General features: G+C 52.8%; 1 protein-coding gene across 5 annotated transcripts in view; it reads left to right on the plus strand.

Moving 5' to 3' along the window:
* The first annotated feature begins 7978 nt into the window (after positions 1-7978).
* EBF2 (EBF transcription factor 2) overlaps positions 7979-19322 on the plus strand; it is a 192104-nt gene continuing 180760 nt past the window's right edge. For 4 of the 5 annotated variants that reach the window (XM_029203858.1, XM_029203856.1, XM_029203859.1 and 1 more), the window contains exons 1-5: positions 8549-8679; positions 11131-11287; positions 12343-12406; positions 12679-12734; positions 13250-13323. In XM_029203858.1, coding sequence (XP_029059691.1) covers positions 8549-8679; positions 11131-11287; positions 12343-12406; positions 12679-12734; positions 13250-13323 — 482 coding nt within the window. Of the gene's footprint in view, positions 8680-11130; positions 11288-12342; positions 12407-12678; positions 12735-13249; positions 13324-19322 lie in introns of all 5 variants that reach the window. The other variant, XM_029203855.1, reaches the window with a different exon arrangement.

Here is a 19322-nt window from a genome sequence, read left to right on the forward strand (position 1 = left end):
AGTTCAAGCGCTGGTCTGGGAAGATCCCACATGCTGCGGAGCAACTAAGCCCAGGCGCCACAACTATTAAGGCTGAGCTCTAGAGCCTGCAAGCCAAAACTACTGAGCTCACACGTCACAACTACTGAAGCCTGTGTGCCTAGAGCCTGTGCTCTGCAACAAGAGAAGTCACCGCAATGAGAATCGTGCACACCTCAGTGAAGAGTAGGCCCCGCTCGCCGCAACTAGAGAAAGCCCGCGTGCAGCAACGAAGACCCAACACAGCCAAAAATAAATAAATTAAATTAATTAATTAAAAAAAATTTTTAAATATCAAAAGACATTTCCAATCCAACAAATTGACAAAATTTTAAAACAAGAAAATAACTTCCAAGATTGAGGAAAATTGAGGGTGGGGGCAGGGAGAGAGTAAATATTGTCTTTCCAGAGGACAATTTATCAATCTGTAACAAGGCTTAAGAAAAATGCATAGCCCTTGATTTTGCAAGTTTACTTCTAAGACTTTATCTCAAGGAAGGAATTATAGTACGTGAAAAGCAACAACTACAAAGATGTTCATCACAGTGTTATTTATAATGGTGAAAAATTAGAAATAACTTACATATTCAACAATAGCAATTGGTTAAACAATTTATAATGTCTCTTTTCTGGATAATGAAATAGAATGCCAATATTAAACGTTACTGTAGGAAAATATTCAGTGGTATGGAAAAATATGCTATGTTAAGTGAAAAGAAAAGTTACAAATCAGCATATAGAAATAAGCAAGAAAGGTTGAGAAAAAACCCACTCAAATATTAACAACCGTTTTTTGTTAGTGTCATTAGGGGTGGTTATGTCTTCTGTTGTTGTTTTGTTTGTTTCCATACATATTTTTCTGCATTGAACATGCAGTGCTTTTGCCTAAAAGTTGCAATTAAAAAGGAGCTTCTAGGAGGCTTTAGTCCTATGGAATATAAAATTTTGGAACCTCTCTCTTCCCCCGGGCCCCCAGCCTCCTTTTCTGCCACCTCCAGGCTCACTGCGTCTGGTTTCTTTCGCCCCTTGGTTTCCCTGCCCAGCTTCGCTGAACGCCGATTCTGGAAAGCGCTGCTCCGGGAGTTCAGCTCTGCGGACACGGAGACCGCACGCAGTGCCTGGAGAGCCGCGTGCCCCGCGGAGGGCGCAGCGCGGGAAGGAGCTCCCGGTTCCCCTGTGACCCACCAATCAACTGGTGTTTGCCGCATCAACGGGAGGACCTTTCCAGAACGCCTCGCGAGTTTCCTCAATTCTCTGGGGGTTTCCGCGATCCCAGCACGCCTGCCCACCTGCAGCAGCCTCAGAGCCAACCGCGCTCGCATTCTGGGTGCGATCAGTCCACTGCGGCGGGAAAAGGCAGCGCTGGGCCCGCATCGCAGACTCCTAGGAAGTCCCAGACCCTCCCCGGGAAAGCACCTCCATCGGGTGCCTTCCATGTCCTCTGTGGGCACCAAATAGGTTCCAAAGCACTTGCCTAGAGAAATTCCATGTTAAAAAAAAATAATAATAATACTGAGCTCACACTGCGGGAACCAGCCCTTGCAGGCCAAGGAGCTAAGACAAGCAAGTCAGAATTCCTGCTCAAGGAGCTCACAGGCGGGGTGGCGTGGGGTGGGGTGGTGGGAGGAAACCATCCCCATAGGGGACTCACAGGACCTAGTGACGTACAATAAGCCAACATCATCCTGCTCATTTTACAGAAGCAGATGGTGAAGGGAAACCGGCGTTTATTGTACACCTACTACGTGCAGGATATTTTCACCGAAGCTGTCTTCTTGTCCATAAGGCAAGTGAAGCTCTGGGGGAATAAATATCCCCATTTTACCAATCAGGAAACTGTGGCTCAAAGGAATAACACCCCCATTTTACCCATTAGGAAACTGAGGCTCCGACAAGTCAGATCAAATGCCCAAGACCTCATCAGTAAATGAGTGGCTCTAACCTGGGTCTGAGGACACCAAAGCCGGAAAGGTTTCTCCTTCACGCTGCCCCGCCCTGTAGGAACCACGGGTGCGCTCCAACTTGCCCCGCGTCAGAGCTGCAGAAAGTGCGGCAGTTGCGAGTGTTTTACGGCCTTTAGTCCAGCGCCCCCTATAGGGCGCGACCGGCATTGCCCAAAATACTGCTCGAAGCGCTTCCGGGCCCTCGAGACTGTTCCCGCGCGGGACACCTCAAGCACCGCGACCCCTGCCTGGTCTCCTCCGAGAAGCCAGAGTAAGTGGAATTTCTGTCGCCCCTTCGAGAGTGGGACGGAGCCACACAGCCCGGCAAGCTAGCTGTTTTCCCAGCCGGTTCTGAGGTTTCCTGACCCTGGACCCTCCCACCCTGAAAAGCTTGTCCGGCTCCCTGGAGGGGCGGAGGTGGGTTCCCATCAGCCAGAAATGGAATTTCTAGGCCTTGGGCCGTGTTTGAGGAGATCCCAGAGCTAGAAGTCCAGTTTACACCGTTAAGGACAACGTGAAAGCATGCCTTTTACTCAAGTGCGTTTTCCCGATTTTCTCTCTTGTCAACAAGGTGTGTGGTATGCGTCGAGGTGACGGTGGAGTCTGTGTGCTGGAGGAGGAGGTAGCCAGGTGCCCAATGGAATGATATTCTAGCTGGTGCCATATCTGTAGCTGTACCCATTCCCGCCTCCCCCCACATAATCCAGGAGGGGGAGTTGGGAAGGCAAGTGTATTATGGAGAAGAAAGTTGGATCTGGAAGCCAAGACTGTGTTTCTGGGGCTTGGAGGAAGAGGCAACCTGTGCAAGGGAGGGTGGGACCCTATTGTCACCCCTCCCCTAGCCAAGGAGGGTGTCCTTGGGGTGGGGGGCACGATGCCCCTGCGCGCAGAGCGCGGGGCCGCGGAGCGCGCGTGTACGTGCGTGTACGTGCGAAATGTGGCGCCGCCGGCTGCGGCGGAGTGTACGCTCGGCAAAAATGTGAATAATCAACACATCGTTCACACCTCCGCAGCGAGCGGGGAGGGAGCTGGCGGGTCTCGGGGGCTTTCCCTTGCCGGCTGGCCGGGCGGGGGGGCGGGGCGGGGACCACTAGGAAAAGAGGGGGGCACTTCGGAGGAGCTCGTCAGTTATCTTCCCCTCAACTGAGCTGAGAAACCGAAAAACGGCGGGGAGGAGTCACATTGAACTTTTTCTGTTTAAAGGCCTTAAATTGCTCGCCATTGTGTTGCCTTGGAAGTGGGACACCTGCAGGGGTCTTTGTTCCCTACTTATCAACTGAGATGCTGCTTGTCATCTCCCATCCTCATTTCATTCAACTGTAAAATGGGGGCAAATAGGTCCCAGTTCAAGTGTGGCTGTCAAGTTTAAGGGTGAGAAAGTGCGTGGCACTGCCTGGATCCCAGGCAGTGTTGGGTAAACGTCCTGCCTCCGTTCGTTTGTGCCTTCCTCTCAGCCCTATTCTGCGTGGACACTTGCTCGATTGGGCCTCTTAGTGAGGGTCAATTCGCCCCTGGACCGCTGCGCCTTAACACCGCGGTGACGGAGATGCCACCGCCTTGGTGTGCAGCTTCCTGGAAGGGACTGCAACCGGCCGGTTTACCCCAGCACAGCCCAAACCCGGGGCTTGACGAGCACGCCACCCAACGCACCCAGGAAATCAGGTCCCCAGGTGGGCGTGGAGGCCGCACCAACACTGCTCTCCCTACGGATCACCTGTCCCCCAACACACACACACACCGCGGGCTCTGCTCCGATGTCCACGCTCCGAACGCCCAAACGCGGCCGCCGCTCCAAACATTTGTTCTCTTGACCTTCCCGCATCTCTGCCTCGGCTCCCTCGCTCGCTCGGCATTCCCGGAACAAGGAAATGGGAGGGATGGGTATTTCTAAGGGGGGAGAGGGAGCGGGAGAGAAAAGAAGAGGAAGAAAAAGAGGAGAGAGAGGAGGAAGAGATATTCTGGAGTTGTCGGTTGTTAGGATAGAACCAACTCTGGCTCCCTCAGTCCATTTTGACCGGCCTGGGTGGCACATCGTGGGTCTAGAAAGTGTTTTTCGACGCCTCCGTATTTCTGTAGCTCTTCAGTATGTAAAATCGCCTTCAGTATGTAAAAGCAAATCAGGAAGAGGATCTAAATTCTTACTAAATTGTCCTAAAAGGGCTCTGTTCGGTATGGATGGTGGAGTCCTCGTGAAATATTTGTAGTACATTTGTGAATACCGTAGTTTCTCCGCCCCCCTCCACCGTCCCCGGAAATTCTCATTTATGGAGCATTCAAGTCCAATTTCAGTAAGACATTTGGAATGGAGTTAGTGGATTTGGATATTTCACTGATGTAAAGTTGAAATTTGAAGTGGGAGGGGGGAGAGTTGGATATTTAAAAAAATTATTTCACGAAGCACTGTGAGCTAAATATTCGTCAGGGTTCTGAGATGGTGACAAAACTATTTCTACTCGGACAAATAAAAATCAAAGGTGCCAACTAAAACAAACAAATTTGAAAATTCACGTCCGAAGAGACTGCTACTTATTTCATTTATCAAACCCAGACCGACTGTCCCTGTGGATCTCATTCCCTGGGTACTAGTCAGGCTCTGTCCGTCGGGTTGCTTAGACCCAGGCGCCGCGTGTGTGTCTGGGGCTGGGGGTGGAGGTCGGGCTGTGGGAGGGAAGCGTTCTCACACCTCCGATTTCACCTCAGGGCCATGCTGGACGAGAACTAGGCCCAGAGAGCAATTTTCTAAGAAAAAGCTCGAACCTCTGACCCGGAGGAGAGACGCGGCGCCCAGGAGACTGGACCGAGAGACTGGGGAAATGGGCCTTACAGCCAGTCGGGAGGAAATTGAACATAGCGCACCGAGATGCAGATGTGAAACATGAACGGGGGAAAATACCCGGGGGTTCATTGGGAAGAGCGAACAAAGGAGGGGACAGGGTAAAAGACGGAATAACACCACCCCCGCCTCGGTTTTATGTAACTAGATGGTCAGGAAGCATTTAAATAATGTTCATCTCGGATTTTCTCGACCCCGGCCAGGGGCGGAACGAAGCTGGCGGGCCGGAGCCCGGGAGGCGCGCGCGGGCGCCTCACCCCCGCCGGGCCGGGCTTTCCCCGGGCCGCAGCTGCGCCTATCGGGCCCCCGTGCGGCTCAGGGCGGGTTTTGTGTGGTGTGTTCGAAAAGGTTTGTTCGGGGGTCGCCGGAGGCGAGAGAGAGGCGAGAGACTCTCCAGGCGCAGCCACCGACGCTCACTCCGTCACTAAACCGCGTTCCTCCAAGGCGCGCGTGGCCGACTGTGCGCCCACCCCTCCCGAATACCCACACGAAGCTAATTAAACCCAACTCGGGGGGCAGAGACGCTACCTGTTCTGCCAAGGCCGAAGCGCCGCCTTGCGGGGCCCAAGGCTGCTCCCCCATTCCTGGCCCCCTCTACCCCCCTCCCGGCGCTAGCCAGGGAACTCCGTCCCAGCCTGGAGGGAACTTCGGCGTCCGCGGCTCGAAGCCCACAGGGCCCGCGGCATCTTGGCGGCCGTTCGCCCCGATCGCCCAGTGCGGTAGTCGAGCCCGCGAGGAGCAGTGCGGCTCCCCGCTACACCCAGGTCATAGTTACGGGGCCACGGTGTTTTAAACTGCCACCCGGCAGAGCACCACGGCCTCTGAACTCCTCTCTGGGAGGTGGGGTTCGGTGGGTCTGGTCTGGGGCGGGCAGCAGGGACCCGGGAGAAAGAACCCATTCATTCGCTTCCTGAGGGGCATAAGTTTGGGTAGCAGCTGTTGCGGGAGAGGAGAGCCAGTGTCCTCGACCCCGGGTCTGCCCTTTAACCCCAGCCAACACGGGCCCGAGGGGAAGACGGTCAGGGCCAGGCCCGGGCCCACGGCTGCCTCGCGGCCCCTCGGGGCTGCGCCCCGTACCTCTCCTAGTACGAGATGCTGCAGGTCAGAGGCCCCCTGAAAAACAAAAATCGCCGGGCTCCTCGACACGTCTTGAGGGGTTCACGGGCTGTTCAGCACTCTCCGCCAAGGAGCCCATTGGCTCCGCCGGGCACAGCCCGAGGATGAGGATGGGGGTAGGTGGTTACTTGAGGTTCAGAGAGATTTACAAAGAGCGTGGGGCCGGGGTAGAAGGCTCCGGGCGGTTAGTTTTTGCAGGGACTGAAATTACCGGTAAAATCTGCATACAATAGAGAATTGCCTAGTTGAAACAAGGTAGTAAGTTTCATCCTACCAATTTTTCTCCCACCCTCCTTCTTCCTTCTTTGGACAACTATCTTACTTGGCTTTTACAACAGTCCCGTTCCATATTCTTATGCCCAGTTGCCCTTATGGCTCCCTCTGCCCCTCTTGTCCAATGAGGCCAATCCAGAGCCGTGGAGTCGGGGTGCCACAGTCTACACAACCCAGAGGCGGGGACTTCACGGTCTCTACGCCCTCTACCCCCACCATCAACCTCCCCAATCCCAGGATCCGGGTTTGTGTAAAGAGGGTCAGGGCACCCTCTCCTCCTCCCCATCGGTTTTCAAGAGAATCTCCGCAGTAAAGACATGAGCTTCCTGAGCGCTATCCGTCCCCGCAGTCAGGTCGCGGTTTGCCCCAGGGGTAGAGTGGAGGCGCGGATCCGTCCCTTTCTCAGGAGAGCGGCATTTCTGAAAGTGCGAGCTTCCTGTCTGCCCAGGCAAACGAGTTGCAAGGCGCTGTGTCCTCTAGCGGCAAACTCTCGCAGTTCATTTGTGAGCGCTCACCTACACACCTATGGGATCTGGTCGGGAGTCAATTCACACTCAAATTTGAGTCCTAAGTGGGGGGGAAAGTCTCCTCAATGAAATCCAGGCTTTCGCCAAGGCCCTCTCGGTAATGAGGCCGGGAGGCTCGGGCACAGTCGCTCGAACTGCGGAACAGCTGATTTGTCTCCTCCACGGCAGATGGTCTTTGAGCACAGATTTGCATTCATTGTCTTCAAATCTGTTTTCGCGCTGGTGTTCTAGATTTCAGTAGCAGATCTATGCGCAGATCAGAATACAAAAGGAGAAGCAAGAAAATAACACCCAGCCAGGAGGAGTTTTAATAGGCACTGCGAGCCGCCCGGCGTAGTTAAAAAGCCGCCTAGAGTTTCAGCTGTTTAGCGGAGCTGCAGCCGTCTCCCGGCCATCATCAGCCCGCGGCCAGCACCGCGGCGACCGCGCGCCTTGGGCAAAGTTTCCGCGACTCTCCCGCTGCCTCCCAGCAGCTCCTCTGCTGGCTCCCCCGGGTTTCGGGAACTGGGCGGGGGGTAGGGGTACTGGGGACAGGAGGGGGCTCCCGGGACAAGGCAGGGCAGCTCTAGCACTCAGCCTGCCACGATCTGTCAGCAACCTCTCATCTGCACGGGTGCAACTCCCGCTCGCGTCCGCCCGGGCGTATTTTCCTTAGCTCTTTGACCGTTTCCCCCGCCACTCTGTTTATTTGAATAGCACTTGAGCCTTGTTCGTCCCCACCCCCGCCTTCATTCATATATCCTTGTCTCTCAACTTGTAAACCGCACACAAAACCTGAGTGTCACCAAGTAACTCCAGGAGACTTGGGAGAGCCGTCCAGGGAAACTGGGCTGCTCTCGGGAACGTTTGCACCAAACATAAGTACATGCGGTCACACTCCGCTTCTTCACAAACCTGCACACAGAACCCAAGCCCCGGGAATGAATACGCCTCCCGCAGGCTACAAAAATCTGCATTTAGAGGCAGGATCCATGGAAGCCTCCCGCTCCCGCGACCAGACTGAGCCGGCGCGTACCAGCCGGCAGGGCCGGGCTACCCCGCTTCAGTGCAGGATTTGCGGGCCCTCATCTCACGCGCGCACATGGGGTTCGGGCTAAGACCCAGGGCCCGCAGCTTTCTGTCCCCTTTCACCTCCCGGACTCCAGGCAACGCCGAGCCGGGCGCGCGCCGCCAGAGGACGTCGGCCGGGCCTGCCCAGCGCCGGCCAATCCCGAGCGTCCATGCAAATGAGGCTCCTTATCGGGCCGCGGCTCCGCCTTCCGCGGCCCGGGCCGTAGTAACCCATTCATGGGGCAGGCGAGCGGCTGTAGCCCGGCTCCGCAGCGCTCGCAGCCACCGCCTCCTCTCGGCTCCGGGTCTTCCCCTTCCTTTCACAACTGATACTGTTGGGGATTTTTTTTTTTTTTTCTAAATTGGAGCGGGGGGGGGGGGCAGGGGGGGGGGGGGTGGGGGACCAGGAGGAAGGGGAGAGATTAGGCAGCCATCAATCTCCTCCTGTTTCTCCCAGAACAGGTGATGCTTCAAAATTGTGATCACTTTCTTGAGGCAGCGCTGCCACTGGAAGGATGCGAGAGACCTAGGGCGGAGGGCCTGAGGCGGCAGATCTGAACTTGAGGAGGATATAACCCAAACTTTAACTACATCAGTCCGCACCTCACGCGTGGAAGCAAAGGACGGGTTATCTTTTTAAATTTTTTTTTCACCAGAGAGACTCAAACTTCGGCACTTGATCCCTCTTCCTGGATTGCTTTGGAGGAGACGGTTTGGTGACAACGTTGGGAACAGTGAGGACAGCGTTGTAACTCATTTTTAAAGCGACAGTAGATCAGACTTTTTAAATGTTTGGGATCCAAGATACTTTAGGAAGAGGACCAGCTCTGAAAGAGAAATCGCTGGGCGCCGAGATGGATTCGGTCAGGTCCTGGGTCCGGAATGTCGGCGTGGTGGACGCCAATGTCGCTGCGCAGAGGTAACGAGACGGCTGCACAATGATTATGCTCGCAATCTCTCGCTTGTTCGCTCCCTCTCTCTCACTGTCTTTCTCTGTGTGTGTGTGTGTCACCCCCCTCGCTGCTCGCGCTCGTGCTCGCTCTCTCTCCCCCGCATCTGTCGCCCTGGCCCCGCACGCTAGGGCTCGCCCTCCGGCAGGCAGATCGCTGCAGTTAGGGGAACACTTATCCCGCAGCCAACACTCGAGTTTCTGAACTGCCTGTATGCCCCACTCCTTCCCCACAGACTACTCTTGGGAGGAAAAATAACAAAGTAGTATCTGATGCCTCTTAGCTCAGCCCCTAGTTCTGCGAGGCGGGCCCAGCCAGGAGCAGAGCGTGAGGACCGGAGCCGGCAGCGGCGGCCGCTGGAGGAGAGCCGGCTTCCCGGCGACTCCCGGGTTTCGCCCAGCTGCTTACGAGCGCCTCTCCTCCCGCATCTTGCCGGCCGATTCTTGGAGGCCGAAAGCCCAAGGCCAGATGGTGGCTAGAGGAGCAGGAAAGGCCGGAGCGCCTGCCTGGGAAGGCAGAGCGGCCGGGTGCCCTGGGAGGGGGGCAGGCTGGAGGGTACGGGTGCAGAGAGAAAACAGTGGACTAGATGTACAGAGGCGGGGGTGAGGGTCGAGAAGAGACTAAAGAGAAAAGACGAAGGAGTAACAGTAGAAAGAGTCACGGAAGAAAGGAGACGCACCGCAAACGCAGGGATCACAAGCCTCTAGTTTTGCTGGTCCCTGAAGTTGACTTTGTTTGTGAGCATTCTCCTGCTGACGTAGTAAACGCCTTGTCTAGGCTGCCACCCCATGAAGACATTCTGCTTCCCCTCCCTCACCACGACTATTGAGCTGAGGTTTGTGATCTCCACGACCTTGTCTGCGAGAGACAGCCCCCTTACCCCCAAGACTTCTACCCAGCACTACGCCTCTCTATCCACTCTCCTGGCCATGCCCCTCGCAGTCCCGACATCACGCAGAGAAATTACTCCTTTCCAGGCCAGGACTCTAGGTGTCCCGGGTAGAGCGAACCGGGCCGCCACCCTTGGAGGAGAGGAAGCAAAAGTCGCATCGCTCAGGAGACCGGGGCAGGCGGCGGCTCCCTCCCTCCTGCCCGAGCCCGGGGGGGGCGCCAGTGTCCTTCAGCAGATGGCACGCCGTGGCGGCGGCTTTCCGCGGCCGTCTGGGGGACTCGCTGGGCTGCAGGCTGAGGGAAACCAGGCAGCGCCGCAGACCGGTCTCCACGGCGCAGTTCCCTAGCCGAGCTCCTGAAAGACACCTCCCCTACTTTCCTCCTTTCCCAGATCAAGTAATTGTTAAAGTTGGAACAGGCTGTCCGTTGGGGGAGTCTAGTCAAAATTTTACACCCTTCAAAAGAGGGAGAGTGCTCGCGTCCTGGGGCAGGACGCCCCGCGACCCCAGCGCCCCGGAGCAGCTCCGTCCATCTGCTTGCTCGCCTGGACCTCGAGTCTCCCGTTAAATGTGATCTGGCGGCCAGTTTGTTCCCGGCCGCGACAGGTCGGCAGGAAGGTGTGTGCACATACTCAACACGCTTCAGGGCGCCTGCCGGGTCCTCTAACACGGCTTTCGCCGTCAGCGCGTTTGTCCGGCGCCGCCCAGAGATGCGGCTAGAGCGGGGAGACTCTCGGCCCCAGGCGAGGACGCGCTCTGCCTCAACTTTTCGGCTTCTAGGGGAGGGGTCCTCAGTATTATGTCGCCCGCGGTGGTCCTCGATCGCTAGTACTGGTCGAGGGGGATTCTGCCCTGCCACTGTCCCAGGCGCAACTTTTCGGAAGAGCGAGGGAAGCAGGAGGTGAGGCCTCTCCCTGTAGGACCGAGACTTGGCCTCTGGGCTTCCCATCCGCCCCCAGGGGGTTCTCTCCCACCGCCTCTCCGAGATAGCTTGGGGGGTGGTGCGTTGTGGGCAGTAGTGCCAGGACAGGTCACTCCAATGAAGATGAAGGAAAAGGGTCACTTGTTCAAAAATAACGAGGCGCTTAGTCCCCTACCCCTCGGGCCCAGCTCCGAATCCCGACCCAGTCGGCGGCGGGAAGAGGAAGAAGATTGGGGCAGCACAACGACAAGACTTGGGCCGCCGTCTCGGGGTGACCCTCCGGGCTTCGGCCTGCAGTCACGATTCCTTGGTCTCCACTAAAGGCCGGACATTGAGCTACTGGGCATGAGATGCCCGGAGGCTGGAACGGCTGGCGGTGGCAAAGTCCAGAGTCGTGGGCCCTGCTACCCCGACCCCCGTGGCCACTGTGACTCCTCTAAGGAGTCCCCGCTTCTTAATCCTAATAGAAAAAAGCGCCCAAGGGGTTCAGAAGCCTGGACCGGGACATGGACCCTTGACCCTCCGAGATGTTGCGTGGGCGCGTTGGTAACTTCGTGTCTTTCTCTCCTTCCCCGTGTCTGGTGTCCCCCGTGTCTCTTCGTGCGCAGCGGAGTAGCCCTGTCCCGGGCCCACTTTGAGAAGCAGCCTCCTTCCAACTTGAGGAAATCCAACTTCTTTCACTTCGTCCTGGCGCTCTACGACAGGCAGGGGCAGCCAGTGGAGATAGAGCGCACCGCCTTCGTAGACTTTGTGGAGAATGACAAAGTAAGCGGAGGTCCCCCTCTTCCCCTCGCGGCCTAATAACTACCTCCTTGCAAAGCACTAAAGATCCCATCTGTCACTCCCGACACTTTTCCGCTCACATCAGCAGGGATGATAAATCGAGGCTTCTCACCCCTAGCCCTTAAATCAGTCGATTTCCCCGCAGCTTCTCCCGCCGGCAACTCTCCGCCCGCACCTCCCGCTGCAGCGGTGCTTGTGGCTCTGCGCACCCGGCTTCTGGATCATTAGCAGAGCCTGGGCACGGACTGACGGCGGAGCAAAGTCCTTCCAACTAGAGCATAGTTTAAACGTATACTCAAAGCCGCCACTGCCCTTCTCCGGGTTATTTATTATTATTATTATTTTGCACCTGCCAGCGCGGCAGGGTGGGTTACATAGGTACAAGGTTGAAACCCATAGCCCAGCCTTGCCCCTCCACCCCCAGCCTTCTCTTCCACTCTGGTTCCCAAGGCAGTGCCTGCCCCTGCCCAGGCCCCGGTATGGGCGCTGGATTTTATCTCAAACGAAGGTGATGTGGGAGGAAAGGAAAGTCTCTTGCTCTCTGGGCCTCCGTCTCTTCAGCTGCACCGTCCAAGCTTTGGAGCCGGCTCTTCCCAAGGTTCTTCTTGAACCCGGACCTGGGTCCCTGAGCTAGTGGCTCCAAGGCTGCGGTCCTGGTGGGACAGGGCCAAATGCTGCTCTTCCAAGTGACAGGTCCCTTCACCTTTCTGCAGGACAGGCAGAACCCGACAGGTTGGGTGGGGCCTGTTTAAAGGCAGCCTGGACATAGTGTCCGGTGGCCCCAGCTCCGGAGTCGCGCTTCTGAGGGCATTTTGAAGGGGGAGGGACAGACGGTTGGAGAGGGTCAAGTGGCCGCCAGCCTTGGAAAGTTTTGGAGCTTGGACAGCGGCAGATGCTCCTGCCCTTTGACCCGGACCTGGGCAGGGGGCTGTTCAAAGCTGCCCGGTGACTGGGAGAAAGGCAGTGGGAAGTGGGTTAGGGAAGCCCCCTCTCTCTCCTCTTCGGGGTCTGGAAAGCAAGGGACTCTGTCTTTTCAGGAACAAGGCAACGAGAAGACCAACAATGGCACCCACTACAAGTTACAGCTCCTCTACAGCAACGGTGAGTGCCCTGAGTGCCCGCGGCGCCCGCTTGTTCCTCTTTTCAAGGAAGGCAGTTGACCTTGTCGCGGTCACCGGCAGGCGGGCTCCAGGCCTGGGGAGAGCAGGGCTGCGGGAGGCTCGCTCAGGGCCGGGGGCGGGGGCGGGCGGGTGGTGTTTGCCCCCAGAACGGCTCCGCCTGCGCTTGGGCCCGGGCCCCACGGCGGGACAGGTTTGGGATGCCCGGGCGGGGCTCCGCGGCCCTCACCTCGCGCCCTCCTGCCTCCCCGGCAGGTGTCCGCACGGAGCAGGACCTGTACGTAAGGCTCATCGACTCGGTCACCAAGCAGGTGAGCCCGGCTGTCCCCTCCTCTCGCGGGGGTGGGGGGTGGGGCCCTCCGTCCTGCCCCCTCCCCCCTCTGGCCTGTCTCTGACCTCCCCCTACCCTCCGCGATTTCCTGGGTCAGTCTTCACAGCCCCTCCACAGAAACCCACACTTTGTCTGCTCTGGAAAAATAAATGTTCCCTCTCACTCCCCAATTGTCCTGTCTTTCTGGCTGGGGAGACTCTGGAGATAGGAGTAGGTAAGCAAAGGGATGAAGAGGGGAAACAATTATTGGGAGATTCAGTCCCCCCCCAAATATTCCCTTTTGCAAGAAATATGTCCTCACCAGGGCAAACTTTTCTCTTACTATTTCGCTCGAGTTAACCAGGCCACAGCTCAGGTTCTGTGCTGCCAGCGGGCGCTCCCGAGGAAGTAGCGGGCAGAGAGAGGAAACCTGATTTTGTGCTCGCTCTTAAGTCCCCTTTTCTTTGTCCCTCCACTCCCTCGTATCTCCCCACCCTGACCCCGCCTCCTTCGCAGCCCATAGCTTACGAGGGACAAAATAAGAATCCGGAAATGTGCCGAGTTCTCCTGACACACGAAGTGATGTGCAGGTAAGAGCCGTGTTTTCCTGCAGGCTTTGCCGGAGCGCGGGGCAGGTGAGCTGCGCCCGGCGCGCTGGCTCGCGTGCGTCTCGGGCGCTGACCTTCGCGAGCGCTGGCGCGCGGAGCGGGCGGCCTCGCTCGGGCTTGCCTCCTTAAAAGATAGATTGTAAGAGCAAATGGGTTGGGAGTCGAACAGGAAACCCAGAACCACTCAGGATTCCACCCCCAGGCGTCTCAGGAGTTTCCTGTGCTCCGTGGAAGGTCCGCTGTCCAGCGGTCGGCGGCAGCGCGGGGAGGGGCTGGGCAGCCGCGGGTCAAGTTTGGGATCGGGGGCTTTCCCTGAGTCGGTCGCGGTCCTAGGCCCGCCGGTCCGACCCGCTAGGGGTAGAGGCACAGGAGGGGCCACTTGTGGAGTTACCGAGTCAAGGTCCTGGAACGACTGGCAGTCTGGGCGGGCGACCACCGCAGGGGATGGAACGGCCCGCTTTGGGGGCGCTACCCTTTGCCCCCCAGCTGAGGCACCTGTCTGTGCCGCAGAAGCGTTTTCTTCCTCCAGGGAAGTTGCTTTTCCTAGATTTCCCGAGCCACGGGAGTTTCTTAGGTCAGGAGGAACTACCGGCTAGAAAGACCAGTCGGGTTCACCACCTGTGGATGGGAGGAAGTGGGGGAGAGGACCCCAACCGGGGAGGTACGAGGTCTGGAGCAACAGCTGGATTCTGAGGGCCAAGTTGTGAAAGGTGCAGTCTAAGTCGAATTCCTACACCTTTTCCCATCTTCTCTTCTGAGACCAATCCATTTCGAGTCCTTTCTTCTGCTGGAGCAGAAGAAAATTAAAAAAAAAAATTAACCCGTACATTTACTCATTCTTTCAATAAATGTTTATTGAGTGTCTGATATGTGCTGGTTATGGGGGAATCCCACAGCAAAGGAGAAAAGCTATAGAAAGGAAACTCTGGGAAGAGGTGGTTATTTTATTATAAAAATTTAAATGCTATTCCATGCACATTTTTCTTCCTCCAAAATCTCTGATTGGAGAGAAAGCCTCAATTCTTCCTAACTCCACTGTTGCTTCAGTGAATGTCTTCCAACTCCAGACTTTGGGTAATTGCAGGCAGTCTGATTTAGTTTGGACTGTTTTATGGGCAGCTCCCGGCAGCCCCGTCTCCCTCCTCATGGAGTCAGGAAGAAACCATAACAATCAGACATGTTTGTTTTGGTTTTGACCAAGTATTAGAAAAACAAACTTTGCCAACTGCAAAGTTCAACTCTGCCAGTGGCCTCAGCTGAGGGGACTCGAGGCTTCCTCTCCTGAGTGCTGGGTGAGGTGTGGGACAATGGGGTAAGCAAATGGCTACTCCGTTATCCCAGGGCCCCTTGATAGGTACATTCAGAAAGAAAATACAATTCCAAGATGAACTTGCATGTAGTACCTAGGTTAAATAGAACACTTTTATTTGGTAGGCTAAGTGAAAGGCAGGTGTTTTTTTTTTTTAAATTCTTCTTTCTACTTTTAAATGTCTTTGTTTGGAGAGATTATCTTCTTAAAAGAAAAGAAAACAAAACCTAAATCTGGCCCATTGTCTGACGAATTATACCTATCACTTTAAATAATACTTGCATGCCCTATCCAGCTGTAGTTAAGGCTGACATTTTTATTTTTTAAGCCCAATCAAATCCTCCTCATTTTATGCTGTTTAAGTAGCAGCATCAATTTTTAAAGCCTCTAGTTTAGTCTGCATTAGTAATACAATATAAAAATTTAATGTACTGTAACTTTTCTGCATTTGAGACGTGGGAGGACGCTCTGCTATTTTCTTCCCAAACTAGAATTTAAAACAAATATTAACTGTGGGTAAATAAATGATCCATGGGATGGGTACTGTGTCTGTAGTGTGTGTGTGTGTGTGTGTGTGTGTGTGTGTGTGTTTTGGGGGATGAGCTGGGGTGATGGCAAGCATTGGATGCATCTAAAAGGGAAGTTCCCATTCAATCTGTCAGTCAGAGCTGGTTGACTTTTTTCAGGGAAAAAAGTTCCTTCTCTCACATTTTAAGAGTCAGTTATCACAGTCAGTGATTAAGGGATGAATCAGATGCTCTGTTTCTCAGTGGGTACTGCACACACTTAGTTTCATTTGCAAGGTGTTCTTGGGCATACCTGGGAATTTTCCTGAATGGTTTTGTGTTCTGTAATCTTTAGTAAAAAAAAAAAAAAAAAGCTCATAAACTGGTGTTTAGCTTTTAGGCGGCAACAAAATAAATCTCTTTTAGGTATAACTTTTCTCTCCCTTCCCCAGTGATCTCCTCTCCCCTCTTCCCTGCTTTAGTTCATTTTGCCATTTATTAGCAAGGAGAAGTCTAGTTGTTATGTCGCTGCCAGCCACCCCTGTGCCCTCAATGCTCAGAGGGTTAAAAGATATTATAATTTGAACAGAAGTCGTCTCAAGGCCTACAGCTGGCTAATAACAGAGTTGTATTGAGCGCGAGCAAACCCCACAGCTGTGACTTTTCGCCACAAGGCGCAGGCTAGACGGGGCCCTAATCAGATGGGCCAGCCGGGCAGTGAGGCCAGTGTCTTTATCGGCCAGATGGTGTGAATTTAGACACTTTTGTTATGCAATCGCAGGGAGGAGTTGGGGAGAAGAAAACAAAACAAAAGCCACCATGCTGTGCGCTTATTTGAGTTTGAAATTAGAGACAGATTTTTGAAAGTTGAGGGTTGAATTTTAAAAACGATTTTGGAGGGGAAAGGGCACACTGGCTGGTCTCGAGCAGGAGTTTGGCTGACTGGACACCCTGTGTCCAGGGCTGGGGCTTTTTTCCTTTGCATATCCCCCATCTTGATCCCTTTCTGAAAAGTGCAGGTAAGATTCAGGATTGGGAGAAAATTTCTCATATTTCCCACCTCCCATCCCCAACTGGCTTGCTTTTTTCTCTTTCCCTCTCCAAAGACCACCACGAGGAGACAGGGAGGGTGGAAGAGGCCTGTAAGCAAACCGAGAGTATTTCAGGTAAAAGGCTCTCCAAATAAGGACCAGAATAAAATATGTCAAACCAAGCCAGACGAGGAGCAGAGGAAGAGCTTTCATTTTCATTCATTAGGAAAAAAAAGAGTACTTCTGAGCCTCCCCGTGGTAGTTAGGGACACAACCTTAACCTAGTGCCAAATTCAGTTGCCTCTTCTCTTTGTTTGTTTCCCATCTTTTCCTATTTTTTCGTCTTGTTCAGTTTTTAAAAATACTTTCAGACTTGGAGAATGGCTTGATAGAAAATAACCCTAAAAAGCCTTTTCATGAAAGTAGCTGAACCTGAAGTTGGTCACTCAGGCTTTGTCTCTATAGCAAAGGAAGGGAGATTTGAGCTTATTAACTGAGTAATTCAGGGACCCGGTTCTTCATGTCAACTCCCCACATCCTGATCCCAGAGCGATTGTTTGGGGAGTGTGGGTTCATGAATGTCTTCTACTCTCCATTTCCCTTTGCTTATGTTACTATTGCTGGCTTGAGGACGGAATGTCATTTAAGAAATGAAATAAAGAATAACTAGGACATCTTGATGAGACTTTTCTTTTTAAAATAGAAAGAAAGAAAGAAAAAAAGAATTAGCTTTGGCTAACCAAGAGAAATTTTACGAAGAGCTCAGATGGGGTGAATACAGTCCACTCCTATAATTTTTATTCCTTCACTATTATAGTCCGACAGCCAAAGATGTCTGCTACATCTTTTCTGGGTGTTAAAGTTAGATATTATACTTAAATATGTTACTGTTGGAAAATGGAAGATTGGGTCCTAAAGTTTCTCTGCATTTTTCTTGGAGTATCATTTCCTTCCCTGAGTTGATTCCCCACATTGTATTACACTGGCACCAGGCTTACATTTTTATCTGTTTTTCTTTTCCTCCAGAGAAAGTCCCCATGGAAAGCAGCTGAATTCAGCTGAGCAATTTTGCAAACTTACTCGGCCTCCTTAGAATCATTCCTTCTCAAGCTAAATAGATTGCCACATCCTGAGAGTGTTCTCTTGTAATTAAATTGTACTTAGAATCGCACAGATTTGGGTTAGGTTGACATGCTGGTGATGTCAAAGAGGAGTCTAGTTAGAAGGTCTTCAGATAACTAGCATGTATAGGGCTTTTTGAAATTGTCTTGCTAAGAAAAAAGGTTTGCCTGAGTTGCAAAGGTATTATTCTGCTGACTTAAGCAATAGAAACAGGAGAGCGGGGAGACAGGGATGGTGGCAGCAGGAGCAACGGGTGGGGTAGGGAGTTGGGAAGAGAGACAAAGGTTCTGGGAGAGCAGCCGGTCAGAATTTTTATTGGTGTTAATCTTGAGATGGAAATTTTAAAAGTTAAGACCTAATATAATTTCAAAGGCAAACTATTATTTCCGCGTCCCAGTGGCGAACTCTGGTATTTAAAAAACTTGAGACAATTTTTCTTTTACTTCTTACTAATTTGATTAAATGTCTTACAACCTCATTGTGCCCATTGGCTGAAAGGTTTTTTAAGCATCTCTCAAGGATTTTTAACTTTTTGAGAATGGTAGAATCGTTCACTGAATAATCCACACATCCCTGCATGAGAGAGATGGACTTAAAATTTGTAAAAAATATCTGTTTGTTGGTAATTCTGTAGAAGATCAGAGAGGGCAAGTGCACTGCGCAGAACCAGAAAGCAAATCTAAGACTGGGATGGTATTAGGCCTTTGGGTCCCTGCTGCCACAGTGACTTTGTCTTTTCCCTAATCTGTCACCACTTTCGAATCGAAGGATGCTCAGGGAATCTCATAGCATGTGCCCTTCTCAAACCTAAAAGAGACTCTGGAGATCATCTAGTCCAACACTTTAATTTTATAGATAAGCGAGGCAAATCCCAGCGGGGCGAAAGAGATTTGACTAAATCCATGCAACTGGTTAGTGACAAAGTTGGGTTAGACGCCAGAGCCCCGATTCCCACTTTACCGGTCCTTCTATCGTGCTGCATCGATCTTAAACTATACAGAAACTATCACGGGAAGGGTAACACTTACATAAATTTGGTTATCGCTAACATTTATGACACATATTCTCCAACTGGTGTGGATGATAATGCTTTTCTTATAAGCCATGTCAAGGCTACATCCTTCACCAGCTCCTATTCATGGTGGACCACATGCTTGGATGAGCCGAGAGGTATTTAGAAGTCTTGTGGTCCTGACAAGCAGCAGACAGGCAACACAGGGATGTGATTTTCCAGTGCTTCCAGCCACCCAGCCTCCCTTGCCCTTTTCATATTTGTTCTCTTTAGGTCCTACGGAGTCCTTCCCATCTGTTGTATTTGCTCTAGGGCCCCTTCTTTCTCTCTTCCTCTCAGATGATTCCGTAAGCATTTCGCGGGTATCTACCTGAAACCCAGCACTTTGCCAGTGGAAGTCTTGGGACGCAGAGTTTGCAGGATGGGGCTTCCGTGCCGAGTCCCATTTCTGTTCTGGACTTGTTGAAAATTATTGGAGATATCACTTTACAGCTCCCTGCCTCATTTTTTCCCCTATTTGACAAGGCACACCATAGTTCCTGTCTTCTTTCTTCATCTTTAGAAAATAATGGAAATGAATGAATGAATAAATGGTTACAAAGTACACCGAGTTCTCTGAAGAAAGATGTTATATAACTAAGGTTTATAGTAATCCAGGCAGCTACTTGGGGCCTTTTGCATACATTTTCCTCTCCCCTCTTCCTTCAAGTATTTGTTAAGACACAAAGATCTAAAAATATATGATAATAAATACAATAATAAAATCATTCATCACAGAGCTGGAGGTGACGTTCTGGATCTTAAAATCCAATTGTCCATCTTTCAAATTATAAATATAGCTCTCAGAAAAGTTGTGATTTGCTGAGAATGACCCAGTTTATAAGTCACAGAGGGAGAATTTGAATGAAGAGTCTGGGTTTCAAGTTTAGCGTTGCTGTTGAACATGGCCATACACTCACGCTCAAGTTTAGCGTTGCTGTTGAACATGGCCGTACACTCAC

This window comes from Monodon monoceros, unplaced genomic scaffold (assembly GCF_005190385.1).
Source record: "Monodon monoceros isolate NGI ecotype Baffin Bay Population unplaced genomic scaffold, NGI_Narwhal_1 Super_Scaffold_5, whole genome shotgun sequence".
NCBI classification, from domain to species: domain Eukaryota; kingdom Metazoa; phylum Chordata; class Mammalia; order Artiodactyla; family Monodontidae; genus Monodon; species Monodon monoceros.